Source organism: Bipolaris sorokiniana (assembly GCF_000338995.1).
Source record: "Bipolaris sorokiniana ND90Pr unplaced genomic scaffold COCSAscaffold_3, whole genome shotgun sequence".
Taxonomy (NCBI): domain Eukaryota; kingdom Fungi; phylum Ascomycota; class Dothideomycetes; order Pleosporales; family Pleosporaceae; genus Bipolaris; species Bipolaris sorokiniana.
Window position 1 is genome coordinate 2,217,069 of NW_006911897.1, and position 19,819 is coordinate 2,236,887.

A 19,819-nucleotide genomic window follows, 5' to 3' on the forward strand; every position below is an offset into this window, starting at 1 on the left:
GCATGAAACGACATTGACGAAGGGTAATTTGCAGGAAGAGCGCTGTGTAGTGAAGAGTCGATATTGCACAACGTTGGGTTGGCTAGCCGATTGTCGCTGGGTAATCGGAATGACGCCATTCGCCACGTGCAATTGGGCATCTCAAATTATTCCTCGCTGTTTGTCGGCGAGTCCAACAACATCAAAGCTAACTAAAGCTACACGCTACTACACACTGCGCGCTTCGGAATAATTATAATCTTCTGTACTACCATTGACTGCAAAATGAAGGCATACTGGTTCGACAATCTTGAAGTAAGTTCGTACTGTTCGGTCCTCCACGACCTAAACACATGACTTACTTCGTCAGGGCGACCAACGCCTACCTCATGACTCTGGTCGCTCAGTAGATCCAGACTATCTGGAGAAACTAGGCGTCGTCTACCACCACGTCCCCGAAGTCTCTGGCGTTGACGAGATTGCTACATCTCGCAACTACAAGAACCGGGATGAGGTTACCATCAGTCCCGAGAAGATGGGCGACATTTACGAGGAAAAAGTGAAGACTTTCTTCAGTGAGCATTTGCACGAGGACGAGGAGATTCGCTACATTCTTGATGGTGCGGGTTACTTTGATGTCCGAAGTGAGGGCGACGATTGGGTCAGGATTTGGCTTGAGAAGGGTGATTTGATCATCTTGCCGAGCGGCATCTATCATCGCTTCACCACTGATGAGAATAACGTAAGTTAAGAATATAGCGCCTTTGGAATCAAAGAAAACTGCAGTACTAATCTTGCATTACAGTACACCAAAGCTATGCGATTGTTCAAGGATGAGCCCAAGTGGACGCCGCTTAACAGGGACAAAGAGACGGATGAGAACCAGTACCGAAAGGAATACCTGAAGTTCAGACAGGGCCTTGCTGCGTAATGGAGATTAATCAGATCAACTCCGAAACTAGTTATTGTTGGTTTCCTCGTAAAAATATTTTTTCTTCTTCAATTCCCGGCTTTCCCGGCTCAGCTCTCCACATTCCGTCTTTGCGCCCAGTCCTGTCTCCACATCCTAAATCCACTCTCACTATTACATGTTCACCGCTCTAGCTACGACCGCCGAGGCCCCCGATCCAGGTACACCTTAAGGTTTTGTGGCACCAATGAACATTGATTATCGGACCTATTTGATGCGACCTCGGTAGAACAACAACGCGAAGTGTGTAAACTTTCTTATGCGCAGCCCCCTTAAGCCGACATGACGGCATCATGCAACCAACGAGGTAGTCCAAATCTAGAAATCTGGGGATCCCGTAGTGCGATCGGTAGATGCGGAGTGCATGTCTGGGGTATCATTATCCAATAGACATTGTGTCCACCCTCGGGCATTCAGCATTGCGCAAAGGCCCGATGGCTTGTTTACCGGGATAAACATTATGTTAAAAAGTACCTGAGGGCTCGCTCCTGGTACCAGCCAGCACTTGGGTTCTGGCGCAGATTTCCATGATGGTCAACCTCAATATATACCTATTGGGTGCTTGCGCTTGGGGGCAGGTTACCTACGCGTAAGTAATGCCGGAATAAGCATTCGCGTTACTACCAACTAATATTAAAGCATAGATTCGTCGATTACGGCAACGTCTATCCAAGAAAATACTCGCTCAGCGCAGATGTTCAAGTAGCTGATCAGAGTTACGACAATACTACCACAATCACGCTGTCACCTGCGCATCCCGTCCTCACGCTCGATTATGGTACCGAGATTGCCGGCTTCCCGTTCTTCGTCGTTGCAGAAGGCGCATCCCCGGCACAGATTGAGGCCGCATACTCAGAGGCCTTTGCGTACCTCGACGACGAAAATGCTGATGGACCATGGACATTTTCCAACGGCCTAGCGAACAGTTGGCGGGTTGAGACATTCAACATCACCAGTGGAGGTCACACTGAGAGCTTCTTTGTGCAAGGTGGGCAGCGATGGCAGTCCATCCGTCTGCTTACGAATCATTCCTTGACCCTCGAGAGCATTGGCTTCCGGGCAACGAGCGAGCACAAAGATGTGGACCAGCAGCCAGGTCACCTAAGGACCAGTCACGACGTTTACAATAAAATTTTTGATCTTGGTGGGCAAGTCGTCCAAGCGGCTTGCGTGGATGCCGGCAATGCGCCTTCGACCTGGGAGCTAACTGACGAGGGAGCGTACATTCGGGGTCAGACCAGCGCTCAATCTTCTATCGGGCGTGTAATGGGCGCTGCCAACTACACATTGGAATTTGATACAAAGATTGTAAGAGGCGGAACAGGGTGGCGTGTAGCCAGCGCGATTCAACCACTCGGACCGTATTTTGTCCTGACTTCCAACTATCCAGAGCAAAACACGTTTGTAAACACGAACAGAACGCTGCTCCCGCCCAATACTTTGATTGTAAACGGCGGATGGAGCTTGCTCAACCAGTCTACTCTAGAAACGCCCGCGAACCAGTATTATCCTCTGAACATTTCGGTGGAGGAGAACAAGTGGTACCACATCGTCACGGCTATCAAAGAGGATGGGTACACCATCAGTCTCAACGGAGAGAACATTGCTTTCGTCCCACTGCCGCCACCAATATCACCTCCTGTTTTCTTCAATACAGCCTCTCGGTATGAAGGCACATGGGGTTTCGGAGGCTTCCAAGATCAAATCGCTGTCGTCGCAAATGTATCAGTCGTTGCATCCAACAAGACCATTATCTACACCAACGATATGAAATCTCCGGGTGTCCTGGCCGAGTATGCCGTAGCACCGCTCGATCACTCTATCTGTCTGGATGGCGCAAAGCGCGACCGTCTAGTCTGGATTGGAGACTTTTACCACACCGTCCGCGTACTGGCTCAGTCGAGCGCACGATGGGACTACATCATCGGATCCATCGATTACGCCTTTGGCTACCAGGCGAAATCCGGGCCCTTCGCCGGTTTCGTACCCATATCCGCACGACTAGGCACGCGACCAGAATACTCGGACGCCGACCCAGCAGGACCCGGTCTAGTCGACTACCAAGACCTCTTCCTCGCCTCAATCGGCCAATACTACCGCTACACAGGCGATGCAAAGGGCCTAGAGCCATACTGGGAAAACATCAAAGCACTCCTCAAAGCACGTCTCACCTACATAGACCCAACTAGCGGTCTCGCAGCCGGAAGCCCTGCCGCTCCAAACCCAGGCTCCTTCCTCGGCCCCGCAAACGGCACCGCAGTAACAGGCCTAATGTCTTTCGCGCTCCAACAAATCGTGCCCCTAGCCCTCGCCTTCCAAGACACGGCCACGGCCTCCCTCTGCAACACCACCGCCCTCTCCCTCAACGACGCCCTAAACACTAAACTCTGGAACCCGGAGCTAGGCACCTACTCCCTCGACCTCACCTCCCCTGGAAACTTCTCACTTACAGGTATTGCGTGGTCCATCCTCAGCGGCGCAGCAAACACCTCTCAAATCACTTCTTCCCTCGAAAAACTCGAAGCGCTGCGTTTCGGCGCCGGCTACAAGACCATTTCTTCAGAAGAAGAAACACCGGAATACCAACTCGCTCCTAACCCCTCCGGCTTCCTCCTCGAAGCCTTGTTCCAGGCACAAACAGCGCACGGCGTCGATACCGCCAAGACGGCGATTACGCATCTGTTAGATGGACTCTGGGGTAGCATGGTAAACGATGAGCAGTATGCCAGCGGTGCGAGCTGGGAGTACGTGAAGCCGGATGGACGACCGGGCATAACGGCATTTACGAGTTTGGCGCATCCGTGGGGAGCGGCGCCTACGTATGTACTGCCGGAGTATTTGCTGGGTGTTACGCCCGTGACGGCTGGGTATGCGAGGGTTGTGGTGCAGCCTGCGGTGGGTTACCTTGGGTTGGACAAGGTACAGGGACGGGTCCCGACGCCGTTTGGGTCGTTGGAGGTGGGGTGGACGGTTGAGGGGGGTAAGGCGAAGGTTGAGATTGAGGTTCCGGAGGGGATTAAGGGTGAGGTGAGGGTGCCGAAGGGGTGGAAGGTAGACGGGAAGCAGGAGGAGGGTGGTATGATGGAGTTGGGGTCAGGGACGACTGAGATTGTTTTGTGTACTGTGTAGATATGTGGGTTGATAAGCGTAATTAACTCTGGGCTTTGTTGCTTGAATATATTTGCAAGGCTTCCAGGGGCCCATACAAACTCTTTCCTCAATAACACGGATACTTGCCTATTTCCATAACAATTCGTACTAGTCGAATATAAATATATGTATTGATCAGAAGTAGACCGTTCTCACAGGTCGCCGTGCCCAGACTTTGACCTTTTACTTCCCCAAGCATCCTGACTACGAATTCAAGAGGGCAAGAATGTACAAAATCGTGCAGGGTAGCACTGTGGGTGTAAGGGGGTAGAAAGAATAAGTAAAATGAGAGTGTTAGAAGAGAGAAAAGATAACCCAACGCCCCTTTCTCACTGATATCCAAATCCAATCCTCTGAGCCATCCTAACGCTCAAGAGGCCGATAGTTCTGTCTTGAACCTAAACGAATCCCAAACTCCAAACTCCAAAAGGAAAAAATAGAAAAACTCTCTGACTACACAGCTTTACAAGATTGTGTTCGCCATTCACGCCACATAGTAAAGCTTCATGGCACTTAGCACTCTCTTCCTGCAGACTGGGCAGCTCTGCACCTCCCTTGCGCAAGGAAGACAAGCCACAACGTGTCCGCAGTCGTAAAAGGCAGCCTCAGCATCGCCGTCCCAGCAAATTCTACAAAGCCGTTCGGCCTCTTGGGCATTCTTCCAGTGCGTAACGCCTTCGCCAAACTTCTTGTCGTTTTGCCATCCACCAACATATGTATTGCCGCTCGTCGCCTCGATGTACGTGCCAGTGCCGTGTTGCTGGTCGTCAACCCAATCGCCATCATACGTATCGCCGTTCTGGAACGTGTACAATCCGTGGCCATGGCGTTGATTTAGGCGGAAGGAGCCATTATAGACGGCGCCAGAGTGATAGATAAGAGTTCCGTGACCATGACGATAGCCGTTGACAATCTCGCCCTTGTAGCATTCACTCGAGAAGTAGTTGTATGTAAAGTGACCGTTGAGTTTATGAGGAAAGTTTCGAGCAAAAGAGCGGAACTTTAAATATGCCTGAGGTTCCGCAAACGCAGCACGGGCTGCGAGAGCGCCCTTTTGTTCAGCGCCGATAGGCATAGCGGCAATGATGATGCTTGTGTTATGAAGATCAAGTTGCGTAAATGTGCGACGGTGCCTAAGGGCGCGTGTAGTACCAATATCCTCTTCTTCCCATATTTCCAGCTTCTTCTTCTCTTCTGCTGGAAGTCCGAGCAGAGCAACGATCGTCTCATCAACCCTGTGGGACTTGAGAGTGACGTGCGAACCCTTGGATTCCAGAGCCTGCTTTTCTGGGTTCCAAAACTTGAGGAAGAAATAAATTTCATCTGCTGGTGGCTTGGGCGAAGGGGTACGCGCTGGTGGAGGTGGCTGTATATGCTCGGGAGGTGGCTGTATATTTTCGAAGGAAATGTCCATTGGTGGTGGCGGAAGAGGCGGTACTTCCTCTTGCGTGCCACCCATCTCTGTATCATCAGGCGTTGAACTCGGGATGACCACGTCGACAGCCGGTGGATCGGTCGCAGGAGTTGACTCTACCTCGATCATAGCAGTATCATCAGTTTGAGCAGGCTCTGTGGGCAATGGATCTTCGTGTTGCCTAACAGAAGGTTCGGAATGATCAATCTGTGCAGCAGCAGGCTCCTCTGCCTCGCTCATAGGCGTGTCTTCTACCCTTGCAGGTAGCTGGGGCGGCTGTGAATTCGACGGCTGTTCCGCAGTGTTTCCATTCACCTGTGGGCTCACTACATTCTCTTGAGGCTCCTGATTAGTTGAGGACGAAGGCAAATCATTTGCAGGTAGCTCAGGCACTTCATTCTCCTTTTCTTTGGGCAGCTCAGGGAGCTTTTCGTAATCGGTAACATGCATCCATATCCTCCGATATGCGACTGGAGACTCCTCTAGCGTCCACTCCTTACTATCAGTGTATTGGTCGTAGCTGCCAGCGGAGAACTCTATCCTCCCAGTACCAAGAAGATTAGGCCTGCCGAGTGATCCTCGCATTGGGTCCAGGAACCAGAACTTGATTTGTCGTGGATCTTTGACGCCCATGAGCGTATCCATCAATTTGGCGCGGATCTCCTTGCAACCATCTTGATCTGAAAACGAGACCGTATGAATGAATTCCGAGTTCGTGTCCGCCCATTTTGAGTCAAAAGCATCAAAGAGACCAGGTCCTTCATGCTTGAGGAACACCCGGGATTCGATAACCTGGAACTCCAATGTCTTGGGCGGCTTTACTTCCGCAGTCGGCTTTGCTTCCGCAGTTGACTTTGCTTCAGATACCGACTGCTCGGTGGGGATCGTTGGTATCGGTGTAGGGCCTCTGGAACTCTTTCTGTTCTCTATTTCTAGCTTGATCCACTCCGGCACTTGCCATTGTTCAGACTCGGTGTCTGACACAAAAGCTGACTGAGTTACGTCGTCGCGTACATACATTGCAATGTACGCGATTGGATCATTACCAACAACCTGCTCTGTGCCGGACTTGCCTTCATGAAAATCGACTGCAAGACGTTTAGGGAGGCACCTCACTTGGTTTTCTTCCTTGCTGTCCGAATAGCTGTACCAACGAGATCCGGGGCCCTCTGGTCGAATGATGGGCTGATACACATACGACTGTAGGGTCTGCTTATGAACTACAAATCCGTATAAAGTGTAAGCGGTGTCGTTGACTGTGACATTGTCATCCAGCGTAACTTTGTTGAGCAGTTTGATGTGAGAACGGGTTTTTGTACCGTCGAATGCGTGGCGCTCCAACTCAATGGTCAACAGCTCCGGTAGCGGTTGCCCGGGAACAGTAAAGCCATTCGAGCTATTCACAGCCTCCTGCATGCTGTCCACACCCACGACAGGCACGCGATAACTTGGCACATTACTCGAGTGATCGCGCTTTGGCCCACAGATGGCGTGAAGCTTCGCCAGATGAGGCGTGTCCTGAAGCTCCTCTTCAAGCTTGAGCCGTAGGACTTCCCACATCTCGATTACATCTAGCTTATTGAGGCCTTCGTGTATACCGTACCAATCAAGGGCATCCAGGATGTCGTCGAGAGCGACTGCGCCGGCTCCTGGATCCACTTGGGTTCGCAACATATACAGGACTTGCTGAAATGCAGTGACAAGCGGCTTTGGACGAACCAACGGCTCTTCATTAGGATCCAGCACGTTTATGCTGTACAATAATTGGCGAAAAGGCTTGAAGAGCATCCATGTCGCAACCGCTGAGATCATGTTCCCACCTGGCGAACTGGCGTCTTCTCCAAGCGCAAGACCCTGCAGTCCAGTCATTGCAAAGCTGTCCCAGATGTTATCTCGGATAGGGTGCTCCCATAAGCAGTCCGTCTCATCATTGACGACGCGAATGTACGCGGTAAATGCGAGCTTGTCATCTCGGAGTAGTGCCATTCGCTGGCCGTGCATGCGGCGAGGTATCTCAAAATAAGGACCATGGAATCGCGTCCAGCCCCAATCTGGAGAACCACTGCAAAAGCGGTGCAAAGCATTGCGTGAGTAGTTCACGCGAGGCTCTGTCGGGTTGTACAGAACAACGCATATCTGCGCAGCCACGCTATGGCGCTTGGGCACCTTTTTCGATCCAAGAAGCGGTAGTGGAGCATGCTGGTATTCGACTCGGGGAAGTGGGGCCGTCGCGTCCGTAGGCGTTGATCCAGCCTTTTCACGCCGCTCCGGTGCGGAGTCTGACGTATTTCCGGTAGATACCGTAGAGTCGCCAGACTTGTCCTCGTCTTTTGGCTCACTAACGTTTTGTGTTGGGGCGTCGTTACCAGTTTCTTGGTCGTCCTTGTCCTTTGGATCCATGACACTCAAGCACTCCAGATAGACACTGAGGTATTCGGAGTCATTCCCCTTAGGATAGAACTTGATCTGCCACTGATGTCCGCCAATGGTGACGACATCGGACCTCATGAGAATTTCATGATTGGGCTTCTCCCGTGTTCCGTTGTAGGCATCAATGGCCCAGTGGATGCGGCCCGCCTCGCCAGCAGTATATTCCGGATCTTCAAGCGACTTGAAGGCCTCCTTCTCCCAGTATTCGTGGTCCAAGGCGCTGTGTTCGCCTCGCTCTTCGATGTACCGGAGTTCGTCTTCATCGGGCGAAGACATGTCTTCTTGAAGCGGGTGCCATGGCAGATGCTCTTCGTCCTCGTCTGAGGAATCAGTGTCGGAACGTGCGGGTTCGACGGGTGGTGGGGGAGGCGGGGGCTGTAGGTTGAGAGGGGCGGGCGGAGGCACAGAGCCAGGGTCTACGGGTGGAGGGGGGATCGCGTTTGGAGGAGCATCAGCCTGGGTGTGTGTTAGTGTTGGGTCCATTGAAACACGCAAGTCCAAGACTGAATGTAAAGTGAGGCTTACAGAGTCGTCTGGTACAGGGGACAGGGGTGTAGTGATAGTACTATCCTGTGCCTGGGAAGACGAATGGTTCAGTAGTAATGCGTCCGGCTCAGCATCGGGCGTCACGTCCATGACATCCTCGTCTATAGCAGAGATCTCGACAGCGACTGTGTTAGTGGAGGCGTCGCGATGAGTGGCATTGTCTCCGTCCTGCATCTCAGCATCGCTCCGGTCGTGGTCCTGGCCAGTGGGCGGCAATGTGTTGTTGATGGAGGCGCTCACGTCCATGTCGGCAGCAGGCTGTGGTTGAGGAGAGGCAGACGTGTGAGCATGAAGCAGATGGGTTGGTGAGCGAGAAGGACTTGAGAGCTGCTGGCTAAAGTGCAGCGGCTGTCGCTCGACGCTGACACTCATGGTTGAAGAGTAGATGAAGGCGCATGTGAAAGCGAGGAAGGAGCGTTTGACGTGTTTGCGAGTGAAGCAAAGATGAACGGCTGGGTAAAGATGCGAGACAAGGGATTGGCGAGAGGAAATATGCACGAGGCTGCAGGTAGGCGGACGGCTGCTGTTATCGGTGAGGATCAACAAGTCGGTAGTGTGGTCGTGTCGGCGAGCAGGTAGCACGGGGGATGTAGTGTGAAGCTCAGACGGATGGCACGCGGGGGGGTTTATCTACTTGGGGCTGTGGGAGAGGGAAGAGCTGGAGAGGCAGGGCTCGTGTGGGAAAAGGTGAGGTCAGGTACAGGCGTGGCTGGAGCTTAAGAGAGAGCTGCAGCCTACCAGCGTGCGGCAGCTTGCCAACAGAATAGAGTAGAGTGAGGCGGTAAAGCTGCCTGGCAATCGGCCGACCCCCCCTAGGCAACGCTATTCCCACCACGCCGCAGAGTTGACGTGGAGGGCGTCGCCATCAGCACCAGGCGCCCTTTTGCATGCTCTCATCGCGGGGCCTGGGGTGCTTGAGTCATCGCATAGGCGTAGGGCTGCGTGGCATGGTTCGCCGCTCATTGGCATCATCATCATGGAGGAATCGCGGCACCTCAGCTTCGCGCTGCTGCTTATCGATTGCTCCACAGTCACCGGCTAGCCAGGCAGTCACGTTAGCGTGGTCGGCCCAGTGGGGGAGGTGGGCCCGATCGCGCCTTCCCTGCGTCAGCTCTCTCCGCACCATCAACGTTGCTCCATGCAAAACTCGCTGCAGCTTCACCTTGCACAAGCCATGCCCGTCATTCCAATGCTCGATTTTTTGTTTGGTTTCAATTAGTCTTCTGCCTTGGCGGTCACTCGTGCAAAAGTCGCCGCCACAATGAGCGGGAATACTACCGTTGCTTCAGCGTACACCTTGACACTGTCTCCATCCAGCTTGATCTTCCCCCAGCTGACAGCCTCGTCCGGCCGCGCGCCTGCGTCGCTCCCATCAAACTCCTGGGCCGTGTTGATGTAGACGGCGCTCTCGGCGCCATTGCGCATCAGGTTCGCATTAGCAATGTGGTGCTTCACCAGTCCCCCACCCAGGACAATCATGCCTGTCCGCTTTGCTCTGACCGCAATCGTGTTGATCTTGCGAATGTCCTCTACAATGTCGACACGCAGCTGCTCTGGCGAAGACTTGAACGTGTGAAAATACAGCATGTCGCCCAGACTTCCATCCGTGAGAGCTGGGCAGAAGACAGGGATGTCGTTCTTCCATGCCCAGTAGTAGACAGATCGCTCATCGTTGATCTCCTTGCCCAGGCGGTGGATGACCTTGCTCGGGGTCCAGTGCAGCGGCTCATCAGTCTTCTTGCTAGCCTCCTGCTCCTCGAGCATCTTGTCGAGAATGGGCACGACCCAGTCCTCGAAGGCGCAGTAGTTGCTGTTGGGGACCACGAGGTTGCCGATGCGGTTCATGCCCTTTTTGCGCAGGCCGGCGCCAGGCGTGGAGAAGGAGCCCAGGTAGGTGGGGGCGAGACACTTGATAAAGTCTTCCTCAACGCCGCCGGCCGTGGTGACAATGGCCGAGACATGTTTATGCTGGACCAGGTAGCGCAGTGTTTCGCGCAGGCCCGACGAGATGAGATTGGACGTATATCCGAGAAAGATGGTGGTGCGGTCGCCCGTCTCAGGGTCTCTCCAGGCGCGCTGTCAGGTATTAGCATTGACCCCTAGTGTGGACGGTAGGCTCAGCGGTGGTCGTGTATGGCTAAATCAGGCTAAACGTTTCGCCTTTCGGGGACAATGGCTAGGAGCGGCGCACGGACGGCAGCCCTCCCGGCGGCGTAGCCAAGGGCAAGTGCAGTCTCCGCACTTGATGCTGGCACTGGCACTGGCACACGCATGCGGACGATCGGGACAGAAGCAAGCAAGCAAGCAGCCAACTCACCATGTCATTGATAATCCGCACAGCCGCTCCCACCGAGGTTGCCTGGAAGCCCATGGTGGCATAGCCGCCCACGAGCTCGTCGACGGTGATGGGGCGCGCCGCATGCTGGTTGAAGTCGATGCCCTGCACCTGCTGCACACCCTCAGGCACCGGCTCGGATGGCTTCAGCACGGCATCTGTGGCGCCGGCGGGTGCGGACGAGGTGCTTGCCATGGCCGAGTGCGCGTCACGATGGGCTCTGTAGCCGCAGACGAGGACGAGGACGAGGACGAGATGGAGGAGGGGGGTTCGGGGTATTTGGGCGTTGGCGACTGACTGTTGGAGCACGCAGAAAGTGCACCCTGCAAGGCAGTGTGGCGGCAGATTTTGAGGAAAAAGAGCCCCCACACCCGTGGCCAGGAGGAAGGCTAAGGCGTGGCACTGGCACCCTTGCTTGTGTGAGGCTAGTTCTCGGGTCGATCCCCTCTCCTCACGGTCAGCGGGCGCGGCCAGGCTCTGCTCGTCGTCGCCGTGTGCGTACAGTACAGTGCATGCGCTGGCGCAGGCGAGGGCAGCTTGGGCAGAGGGGGTCGCGTCGGCATGCCTCTCTGCGGCCTTGTGTGGCAGTCGAGGAGCGAGGGCGGTGGTGTGCAGCGGGCAGTGTGAGTGTGGCCCCAACCGGCTTAGCGCGACCGGGGCAGAAATCTGAGGCAAAACCAGCTGCTGCCACCCCTGCAGGAATCGCGAATGTCCAAGTCGGCGCCCAATCACACGCGCCCTCGCAGGCCTGCATGGACTCCCTCGCTAGCCGTTGCAGGCCAACCGGGGCGTCCATTTTGACTTGCAGGCATCCGTCATGGCTGGGTGTCAGTGCTTCGTTCTCGTGTTCTGGTCTCCTCGACGTTCCCCTTCCCATCATCACACCTTCGTTGCGACGACGTCTCTCTGCACGCCTCCATGCCGTAGCAGAGCCCCAGTGCGTAGCCCGGCGAGACAGCCCCTCTCCTTTCCACCTCTCTCCAACCTGCCAGTCGCTGCCTCACGTGCCCGGGACTCTCGCTCACAAGCCATCCCAGCGCCACGTCGACGGGCTGCACAATCTCTCCTACACGGCTCCCGGCGCCCTCTACCGGCCCCGACACGCTGCACCAGCTCCAGCAGCTGCTCTGCCCAGCCTTCTCCGCTTCCCGCCCCCATTGCACGCGTTTCCACCGCGAGACGCACGCTTTGGGCGCCAGAGACGACGGTAGCAGATTGAATCTCAGCGCCCGGCGCCGAGAAGCTGCGCCTGTTCCACCGCGGATCGGGGATTTGGCGCTTTCCCTCATTTCCCTGGTTTCAAAGCACGGGCCCTGCCGCTAGCGCCTCGTCTATCACGGCCTTGCAAACACGAACCTTGAGTTACGTACCTGACCGACGTCAACCTACGACACCACGCCTGGCTCGACGAATCACGCATTTGGCCTTCTTCTTCCATTCAACCCTATTCTCATCCAACTTGCCCGCCGCCCGGAACACCTGTGCTGCTACTCTGATCCGATCCTTGTACCACTGCACCATCCACACCATCAATCCAGCCAATCCAACCAACCCAATCAATCAGTCAATCCATCACGCGACCACGCTCTCTAACGACGGCAAATCGCTTCTTACCTGGCCGCTGAACCCTCCTTGTGCCCATGCCGCAATTGGAGTTTTCATCCACAGCAAGAGACCACCATCATGTCTGCCTCGCGGTACCCCGACAATGGCAGATACCCACGCGACAGATCTCCGCCCTACCGGGATCGAAGACCATCGGCCTTTGGAGGTGGTGGAGGATACCCCCCAAGGGGTAACGAAACCTTTCGCCCAAATGCAGAGCCAGCCGGCTTCCCACGGGAAATCCCCAAAGGCCCCAAATCACTGGCGGATGCGCCACGTGGTCCACCAGCTGGGCCACCCTCAGGCGCATCCCCAGCTCCACGTGATGAAAGAGCCCGAGGTTTCGCTGGACGCGGTGAGGCAACTCCACTGCGAACCGCGCCTCCACTTAGCAGCGGACCTGGATTCTCACACAACTCCCAAAATTCTTGGAGAGCAGACCGCGACCGAGATCGCGACTTTGATCGGCGTGAGAGAAGACCAACTCCACCACGCCGGTCGCCCATTCGAGATTCTAGGGATCTGCGCGACCAGAGAGACTTTGTACCGCGTGATCTAGATGTCAACCGCGCTCGACGCAATTCACGAGACGGCCCTCTCTCAGCAGGTTCAACGTACTCTGACCCCCCTCCTCTTGGTACAGCATCATCCTACCGTGGTGGAGGCATAGGCCGAGGACGAGGTGGGTTTGCAGGACGCGGTAGGAATTTCCATGGGGATGATCGGGACCGACACCACGATCCACGTGACCGGATACCAGAACGTACATCATATCGCCCTAGAAGCCGGACTCCTCCTAGACGTCAAGAACGGGATATTCGAGAAGAACGCGACTTCGACCGAAGAGACCGTGATGACCGAAGGTTTCCCCGAGAGTATGATTCTTACATTGGTCCTGCAGGTACTGCAAAACCCGGATTGCGCGCACTAGACACCCACCGTGGACCAGGTCCCTCCGATCTAAGGCATCTTCCAGGCACACCTACAGGACCAACGCCTCATTCTTCTCATCATGCATCTCCGTCTGATAGGTTGGGCTCACAGGGAGATTCATATCCAAGACGGCCTTCTCTTGCCATCGATCCGCTCTCTGCCAAGGATGTCCGTCGGGAACCTGGTAAGGACGAGGCCCTGTTAGCCAGCCGTGCAGAAGCATCGAGGGAACGATATGCTCCGCGAGCATCATCACCTCCCGCTTCGATCCCGGCATTTGGTGGGTCTAATGTGTGGAGAGCACCCATCACTGATATCAAACCAAGCACTGCTCCAGCAGCACCGCCAAAACCTGCCCAACCTGCTCCAGCACCCTCCGCGGCTCCTCCCACTCCTTCAGTTCCTACAACCCCTGCTATTTCATCTGGACCTGCTGCTTCGACTGCGCCTGTTGTTCCCACAACACCCGCAAAAACACCCACAGTTCCTACTGCTCCCAAATCCGCTATTCCCTCTGGCCTTACCACCGCTCCGCCTACTGGACCCAAGGCTGATCGTGCACCGGATCGCCCTCCGCTTAATGATGCACCAAATCTAGAGAGCAGGCCTGGCCCTCCACCTCCTCCACTTCCGCCTCCCCAGCGGATGGAGCCACCCGCTATTCCGCCTGCCACTGTTTCATCCCATACCAATGACGCATCTAGCTCGGACACCGTAGCTGTCAAGGGTCCTGTAACGCCACAAATGCCTACGCCACCCAAAGGTCCTTCGAATGTACCATCTGCTCCTCCAACAGCACCAACGGCCCCATCGAACACGGCAAAATCTCCGCCCCAGGGCCCAGCTCCGAGGCCACGTGCGCCGCCAACTGCTCCCCAAGCTGCCCTGAGAGCCAATGTTTCGCCCTCATTCTCAAGAGCCACTCTTCCGCCATACACCCCTCGGGATGCATCTCCCAACGCTGCTCCTTCCACATTTGGACCCCGCGTTGGTAGTGGAAGTGGGCCTGTAATGAGTACTTCTCCCAAGAGCCTCCCAGCGAACATTCCGACTGGTCCAAAAGCCGACAGAACACCAATGGCTCCTCGGCCGCCTCCACCATATAATCAAGCTGATAGATCTGGGTTCCCGCTGGCCAGGGGCCCTTTGAGCGGAGGCCCGAAGAGCATGCAGTGGGTGCGGCCTGGATTCACATCGAACCGGCCATCAATCCCAACCAAGCGCGAGTTTCCCACAGAAGATCGTGAGCGATCGTTTGGAAATGCTCCTAAAGCTCCGAGGCTTGAAAACAGTGTTTCGGCTACACAACCACAGCGGACGTCACAGGCAAAATCAGTGTCGCCTTCGTTTTCTAGAGTGTCGACTGATACCGAACGGCCTAGAGAACGAGCCTTGTCAGCAGAACGGCCAGTCATGCCTTCGCCTAAACCTACACCGATCGAAACCAGACGCCATTCTGATGTCGTCATGGCAGAGGCGTCGCCTCAAATGGCCAAGCCGCCAATGTCTGCTGCATCATCCGCGCCGGAAGCTTTACAAGACTCTGACGACGATTTGGATCTAGATGAGGAGGACTTTGCTGAGTCGGAAGCGAAATACAACCGAGAGCGGGCTCGTTTGGAGGCCAAGCGTGTGGATTTGAGTGCTTCACACTTGCGCGCCCTGACGCCCTTGCAAGAAATTGCTCTACTATCTTGCCTAACTGTCGACCACCTTCCACAGGCACGGCCTGAACTGGCATCCGCAGAAGAGATAGGTACACCTTTGCCTCAAGAAGAATCGGTTCCATTGTCTGCCAAAACAGGGCCTGACATGCTATCAGCTCCTCAGCCGCCACCAGACAGTACTACAGCAGATCTACCAACGCCGAGAGCTGAAGACTCTGAAGACGTCGAAATGGAAGACAAGGAAGAGGTCGAAGAAAGGTCCACAGCACCTGCTACTATGGCACTACGCCTTCGCCGGGAGACTTCTGCTGATCAAGAGACTCTTCCTGACCTGAGTTCGCTACCCTACCTTGGTTCTGGCCCTCCCACACCTTTATCCGACATTGGACAAGACCACCCCGCCTTACCAGACTCTGTCATGGATGTTATTCGGAGCAAATTGCGCAAGAGCATCGAGCCAGAAACGAGCATTGATCAGACGCTTCGACGATATGCTGCTGTGTACAAAGAGTGGCGACTGCATATTCGACCATGGGATGAGGAGCGCGAGCAGGATGAAAATGATAGGCAACCATCTGCGGAGCCATTGCTGAAGGCTGTCACTCCTGATGCGCAAAACGCTGCCATGACCGGAATACTTGATGGATCTCTAGCACCTACAGGCCGAAGAAACCACGCGAGCCGGTGGGCTACTGAACTGGATCTCGAGGCTGTTATCAAGGAGTCTTTGAAGACTGCTGAGGAAGAGAAGCTTGGAAAAAGAGACAAGGAACCGAGAAAGGCCATGGCTGACCCTGAAAAAGAAGCAGATGTACCCCTGGAATTGACCGAGGCTGAGGCCCAAAGGCGCAGATTCATTGATTACAACTTCCAGCGCGAACCCGGCCAGGGCATCTTTGTGTTCCACTACGAGCCACCAGAGGATGACTTCACACCTGAAGAGCATCGAGTCATGGTATACAACTACAAGGACCAATATGCCAAGAAATGGGGCAAGCTGGCTGAGGTCTTGTACAAGGAAGTTGGAACTGAGCGCACCTACAAAGACTGTATCAATCACTACTATGCGACCAAGTGGGGCAGAGAGTACAAAGGCAAATTGCGGAAACCGCGTGTTTCTAGGAAACGTGGTGGAGGCGTCAGCCGGGGCCGTAGTGCTATTGCCAACATGGATCGAACTGAAGTGCAAGGCGAGGACGGACAACCCTTGCCCGTCACTGAAACTGGACGCCCCAGACGCTCGGCTGCACCAACATTTGGTCCCACGGAGACAGATTTTGATCCGATTTCCGGAAATGTCACTCCAGCCCGGGCCCGCAGGCAAACTGACACCGACGGCTCGCAAGAGAAGGCTGGAAGACGAGGAAAGCCCTCAAAGGAAAAGCTTGGTCGCAAGCCAAAGAACATGCCACTCGCTGCGGCCCCCGTGGGCTCTGTTGTCAAAACCGATCGGAAAGAAAAGGCTTTCGGTGTCAAGATGGAGGATGATGCAAGTAAACGACCATTGGATGAGATGCCCGTGCCCATGCACGTTGTACCTATGGAGGAGCAGGTAGTCATGTCCAGTGATTTGCAGCAACTCCCTGGTATGCCGGGCAGTCTTATGGAGCGTCCCAAGACTCAGCCTGGTGCGAGACCTGGGCCATCAAGCTATTGGTCGGTTTCAGAGTTACAGGACTTTGACAAGAACGTTGCACACTTTGGTACGGACTGGATTGCAATTGCGAACCATATGGGCACCAAGACGCACACTATGATAAAGAACCAATACCTCCGCCTTGTGGAAAGCGGCAAACTGGACTTGGAACAAGTCGCAAAAGAGGCAGATGCACGAAGGGAACGCGGCGAAGATCTTGGGCCACCACCTACGCCAACTCCGGCACCCAAGAGACGATATGAGAGTACACAAGCGGCACCAGTCCGCCCCATTGCGCCTACGCCTGAACACGCTTCTCCACCTCCAAACGCGCTTGCGCTACCCAAGGCATCCCCACCGCATCCTAATCCCTCTTCGAGGTTTCCCAGTATTGCCCAAGGGCCTATGCAGAGCAAGCCACTGGTACCTAATTCGGGATTCCCTGCCCTACAGGAGACTAGCCTTGCGTCTGTAACTTCAATACCACCACAGCAGTCACCACCCGCTCCACCCCAACGTGCCCAGCCACATCCACAGCCGCAACAGCAACAGCAACAGCAGCAGCAACAGCAACAGCAACAGCAACAGCAACAGCAACAGCAACAGCAACAACAACAACAACAACAGCAGCAGCAACAGCAGCAAGCACAACAAGCACAGCACCACCATCACCACCAGCATTCCATGTCGCAGCAAAAGGCACAATTGCAGGGACCCCGAGCAGGGTATTTCTCAGATGACCTGCCGCCGCGTTTTGAGAGCCGGCCACCTTCGCAACCATCAAGTAGCCAGCAGTCACATCGACCGTTACAGCAGCATGCCACTCCTCAGCCACGCGTCCAAGAGCAACATCATTCTCCTGTCTACCGCGGCCTTCATTACCAGGAACGAGACACTGTTGTCAGATCTGAGCACCCACAAGAACAAGAGATTCAACGCAGGATCCATGAGCAACATGCTCGCCGGATATCCACAGAGGTGCCACAGCACAGGCCTTTTGCTCCCAGCGGCGCACCGCCGATTATGGCACCCGTACGTTCAAGCTCGGTCTTGAGATCCCCAGAACACCGTCCCTTGCCATACTCGCACTCCCGGCATCCATCGCAAGTCCAATCGCTCAACCAAACCACTGCCGAAGTATTCTCTCCAGGATCCAACGCCAGTCATATCGGGCAACAACTGCCGCCTCGCTCGACAATCCTTACGCCACCTGTTAAAGAAGAGCCTAGGAACATGACACCTTCTGCAATCCCTCCAGCTCAGCCTCAACCAATGCTCCATTCGCAACTGCAACACCCGCAACGCAATCAACCACCTATGCACAACACTCCACCGCCCGTTGCACACAAGCCCGCTCCTGAACCACGCAAATCGAATCTCATGTCTCTGCTAAACGACACCGATCCAGAAGAGCCTAGACGTAAGAAGCCGAGCGAGCAAGGTCCGCCATCGCACAGCTCTACCCCTCAACAGTCAGCACCAGTCGCGCCTCCTCCTCCTCCGACAACCCAGAGCTATTCATCATCGTCAAGACGCCCGCTATACGAAGACCCAATTGCCGTGCAGTCTCCTTACAGCCGTTCATCATATTCTCAGCAATCCTCGCTTCCCGCCGCGGCATCGAACAGACCCATCGACCTTACGGACGACAAGCCATCAGCAAGTAGGCCAAGCTTGCGTGAAACCTGGCAAACTCGACAACCGTATCACCCAGGGATGAGCCAGACTCCGCAGCTAACCTCTATCCCATCCTCACAGTCTGGGCTGGCTCAGGGACCTCCTAACGAGAGAATGTTCAATCATCGATCTGTCTTCGCTCAGCACAACACCCCGCGTCAAAATGCAACTCCACCTCCTCTTGCTGGATACAGCAGTTCGTCAAATCCGCATTCGCGCGCTTCGAGTATAAGCGGACCGCCAGGATCAATGTCCCGACATGCTATGCCTGGCACAAGTGCAGCACAGCATGTGCAGGCAATGAACGCATCTGCGCAGTCTGCGCAAATTCTGCAACCCAACCCATACGCTCAGGTGGATCCACCAGGCAATGGTCCCCCATCTGGTCCAATGGGTATGCGTCCCAGCCCACGTTTGCAGGCAAATCACGCTGTGCAGCAGAGAGAGCCAGCTGGACGCAACGAGCATTCGCAGGCTTCGAACGCAAACATGTCTTATTCCAACCCACAAACGCCGAATGAGCATCATGGACAGCATCCTTTCCAGGGTTTGAACAGACTGACAGAACCGTATCGCCCTCGCGATCCTCGGGACGCTCACGAAATGGACCACCGACAACTATCAGATCGCGACACTAGCCGTGAGCTCTCTCAAAGAGCTGATTACTTGCGCGAACAACATTCCAGCTCCGCAATGCGTTCGACGGGTCCGCCGATGCATGAAGATTTGCGCTATCAACCTCAAGATCGAGGTTATCTTGGTCAGAGGTCTCAGACTCAAACTCCACTTTCAAGGTCTGAGCATAGCCAGCCTCCACCTCTGCAACACCCACCTCACTCGTCACTTGGAGTGGCAAATCACTCGTTATACGGCCAACGCCCTCCCCCCGAAGAGCCACCTCACCATTTCATGCGCAACCCTCGCGACCGAAGCATGACTGAGCGTCTCCGAGAAGAGCAAGCCCAGGCCCAGGCCCAGCACCATGCAGCAATGCAAAACCGCGACGAACACATGCGACGAGAAGCCGAGCGAGACATGCGCGAACGCGACATGAGAGAGCGCGACATGCGGGAACGTGAAGCCCGTGACGCGCACCACCACCGAGACAGCTTTATCAGAGCTAGCCATGCCAGAGGTGTGCCTCCTCCGCCAGCTGGTGCTGGTTCGGCACCGGGCTCGCTGCCTGATCAACGACTACCTCCTACAGGTGATTGGGTCACGGGTGTACCTAGACACCCTGGGGATCGTGGGCCATGGCAGCGGTAGATGATGACTGATGAGGGATGCGTGTCATGTCTCGCCTTTTTTTCTTTCTTCTTCTTCAAACGAGAGGGTGAACTTGTTGTTTGTTCGTTTAGTTGGTTTAGTTGGGTTTCTTGGGGAAGGGAAGAGAGAAAGCGATGTCGACGTTACTTTTGTCTGTCTATCTACACTACCATGGATATATATATCTTCTGTTACTCGTTCTGTTCTGTTC

The 19,819-nt window shown here is 55.0% G+C and overlaps 5 protein-coding genes across 5 annotated transcripts; 3 read left to right on the plus strand and 2 right to left on the minus strand.

The window, feature by feature from the left end:
• The first annotated feature begins 109 nt into the window (after positions 1–109).
• On the plus strand, positions 110–1,193 carry COCSADRAFT_292464 (uncharacterized protein). The gene is made up of 3 exons (XM_007699111.1): positions 110–294; positions 350–721; positions 785–1,193. The coding sequence occupies exons 1-3, from the start codon at positions 265–267 to the stop codon at positions 908–910; spliced, it is 528 nt and encodes a 175-aa protein (XP_007697301.1). The 5' UTR covers positions 110–264; the 3' UTR covers positions 911–1,193.
• A 272-nt stretch (positions 1,194–1,465) lies between these two features.
• Positions 1,466–4,168, plus strand: COCSADRAFT_179320 (glycoside hydrolase family 78 protein). Its single transcript, XM_007699112.1, has 2 exons — positions 1,466–1,538; positions 1,594–4,168. The coding sequence occupies exons 1-2, from the start codon at positions 1,477–1,479 to the stop codon at positions 4,076–4,078; spliced, it is 2,547 nt and encodes an 848-aa protein (XP_007697302.1). The 5' UTR covers positions 1,466–1,476; the 3' UTR covers positions 4,079–4,168.
• Positions 4,169–4,583: 415 nt separating this feature from the next.
• COCSADRAFT_83179 (uncharacterized protein) lies at positions 4,584–8,861 on the minus strand (the record flags this gene model as incomplete). The annotated part of the gene is made up of 2 exons (XM_007699113.1): positions 4,584–8,399; positions 8,469–8,861. The coding sequence occupies 2 exons, from the start codon at positions 8,859–8,861 to the stop codon at positions 4,584–4,586; spliced, it is 4,209 nt and encodes a 1,402-aa protein (XP_007697303.1).
• Positions 8,862–9,375: 514 nt separating this feature from the next.
• COCSADRAFT_111773 (uncharacterized protein) lies at positions 9,376–11,293 on the minus strand. Its single transcript, XM_007699114.1, has 2 exons — positions 10,807–11,293; positions 9,376–10,565 (listed from the first exon to the last, which is right to left on the minus strand). The coding sequence occupies exons 1-2, from the start codon at positions 11,017–11,019 to the stop codon at positions 9,705–9,707; spliced, it is 1,074 nt and encodes a 357-aa protein (XP_007697304.1). The 5' UTR covers positions 11,020–11,293; the 3' UTR covers positions 9,376–9,704.
• A 917-nt stretch (positions 11,294–12,210) lies between these two features.
• Positions 12,211–19,608, plus strand: COCSADRAFT_136988 (uncharacterized protein; the record flags this gene model as incomplete). Its single annotated transcript, XM_007699115.1, has 2 exons — positions 12,211–17,182; positions 17,312–19,608. The coding sequence occupies exons 1-2, from the start codon at positions 12,508–12,510 to the stop codon at positions 19,606–19,608; spliced, it is 6,972 nt and encodes a 2,323-aa protein (XP_007697305.1). The 5' UTR covers positions 12,211–12,507.
• Between the last annotated feature and the right edge of the window lie 211 nt (positions 19,609–19,819).

Bases quoted from the DNA above. Each gene is read 5' to 3' on its own strand.
- COCSADRAFT_292464 (XM_007699111.1), top strand. From the start codon at position 265: ATGAAGGCATACTGGTTCGACAATCTTGAA. The intron at 295-349 runs GTAAGTTCGTAC...TTACTTCGTCAG, and splicing joins ACTGGTTCGACAATCTTGAA to GGCGACCAACGCCTACCTCA. The intron at 722-784 runs GTAAGTTAAGAA...CTTGCATTACAG, and splicing joins TCACCACTGATGAGAATAAC to TACACCAAAGCTATGCGATT.
- COCSADRAFT_179320 (XM_007699112.1), top strand. From the start codon at position 1,477: ATGATGGTCAACCTCAATATATACCTATTGGGTGCTTGCGCTTGGGGG. The intron at 1,539-1,593 runs GTAAGTAATGCC...ATTAAAGCATAG, and splicing joins TGGGGGCAGGTTACCTACGC to ATTCGTCGATTACGGCAACG.
- COCSADRAFT_111773 (XM_007699114.1), bottom strand. From the start codon at position 11,019: ATGGCAAGCACCTCGTCCGCACCCGCCGGCGCCACAGATGCCGTGCTG. The intron at 10,566-10,806 runs GTGAGTTGGCTG...AATACCTGACAG, and splicing joins TGCGGATTATCAATGACATG to CGCGCCTGGAGAGACCCTGA.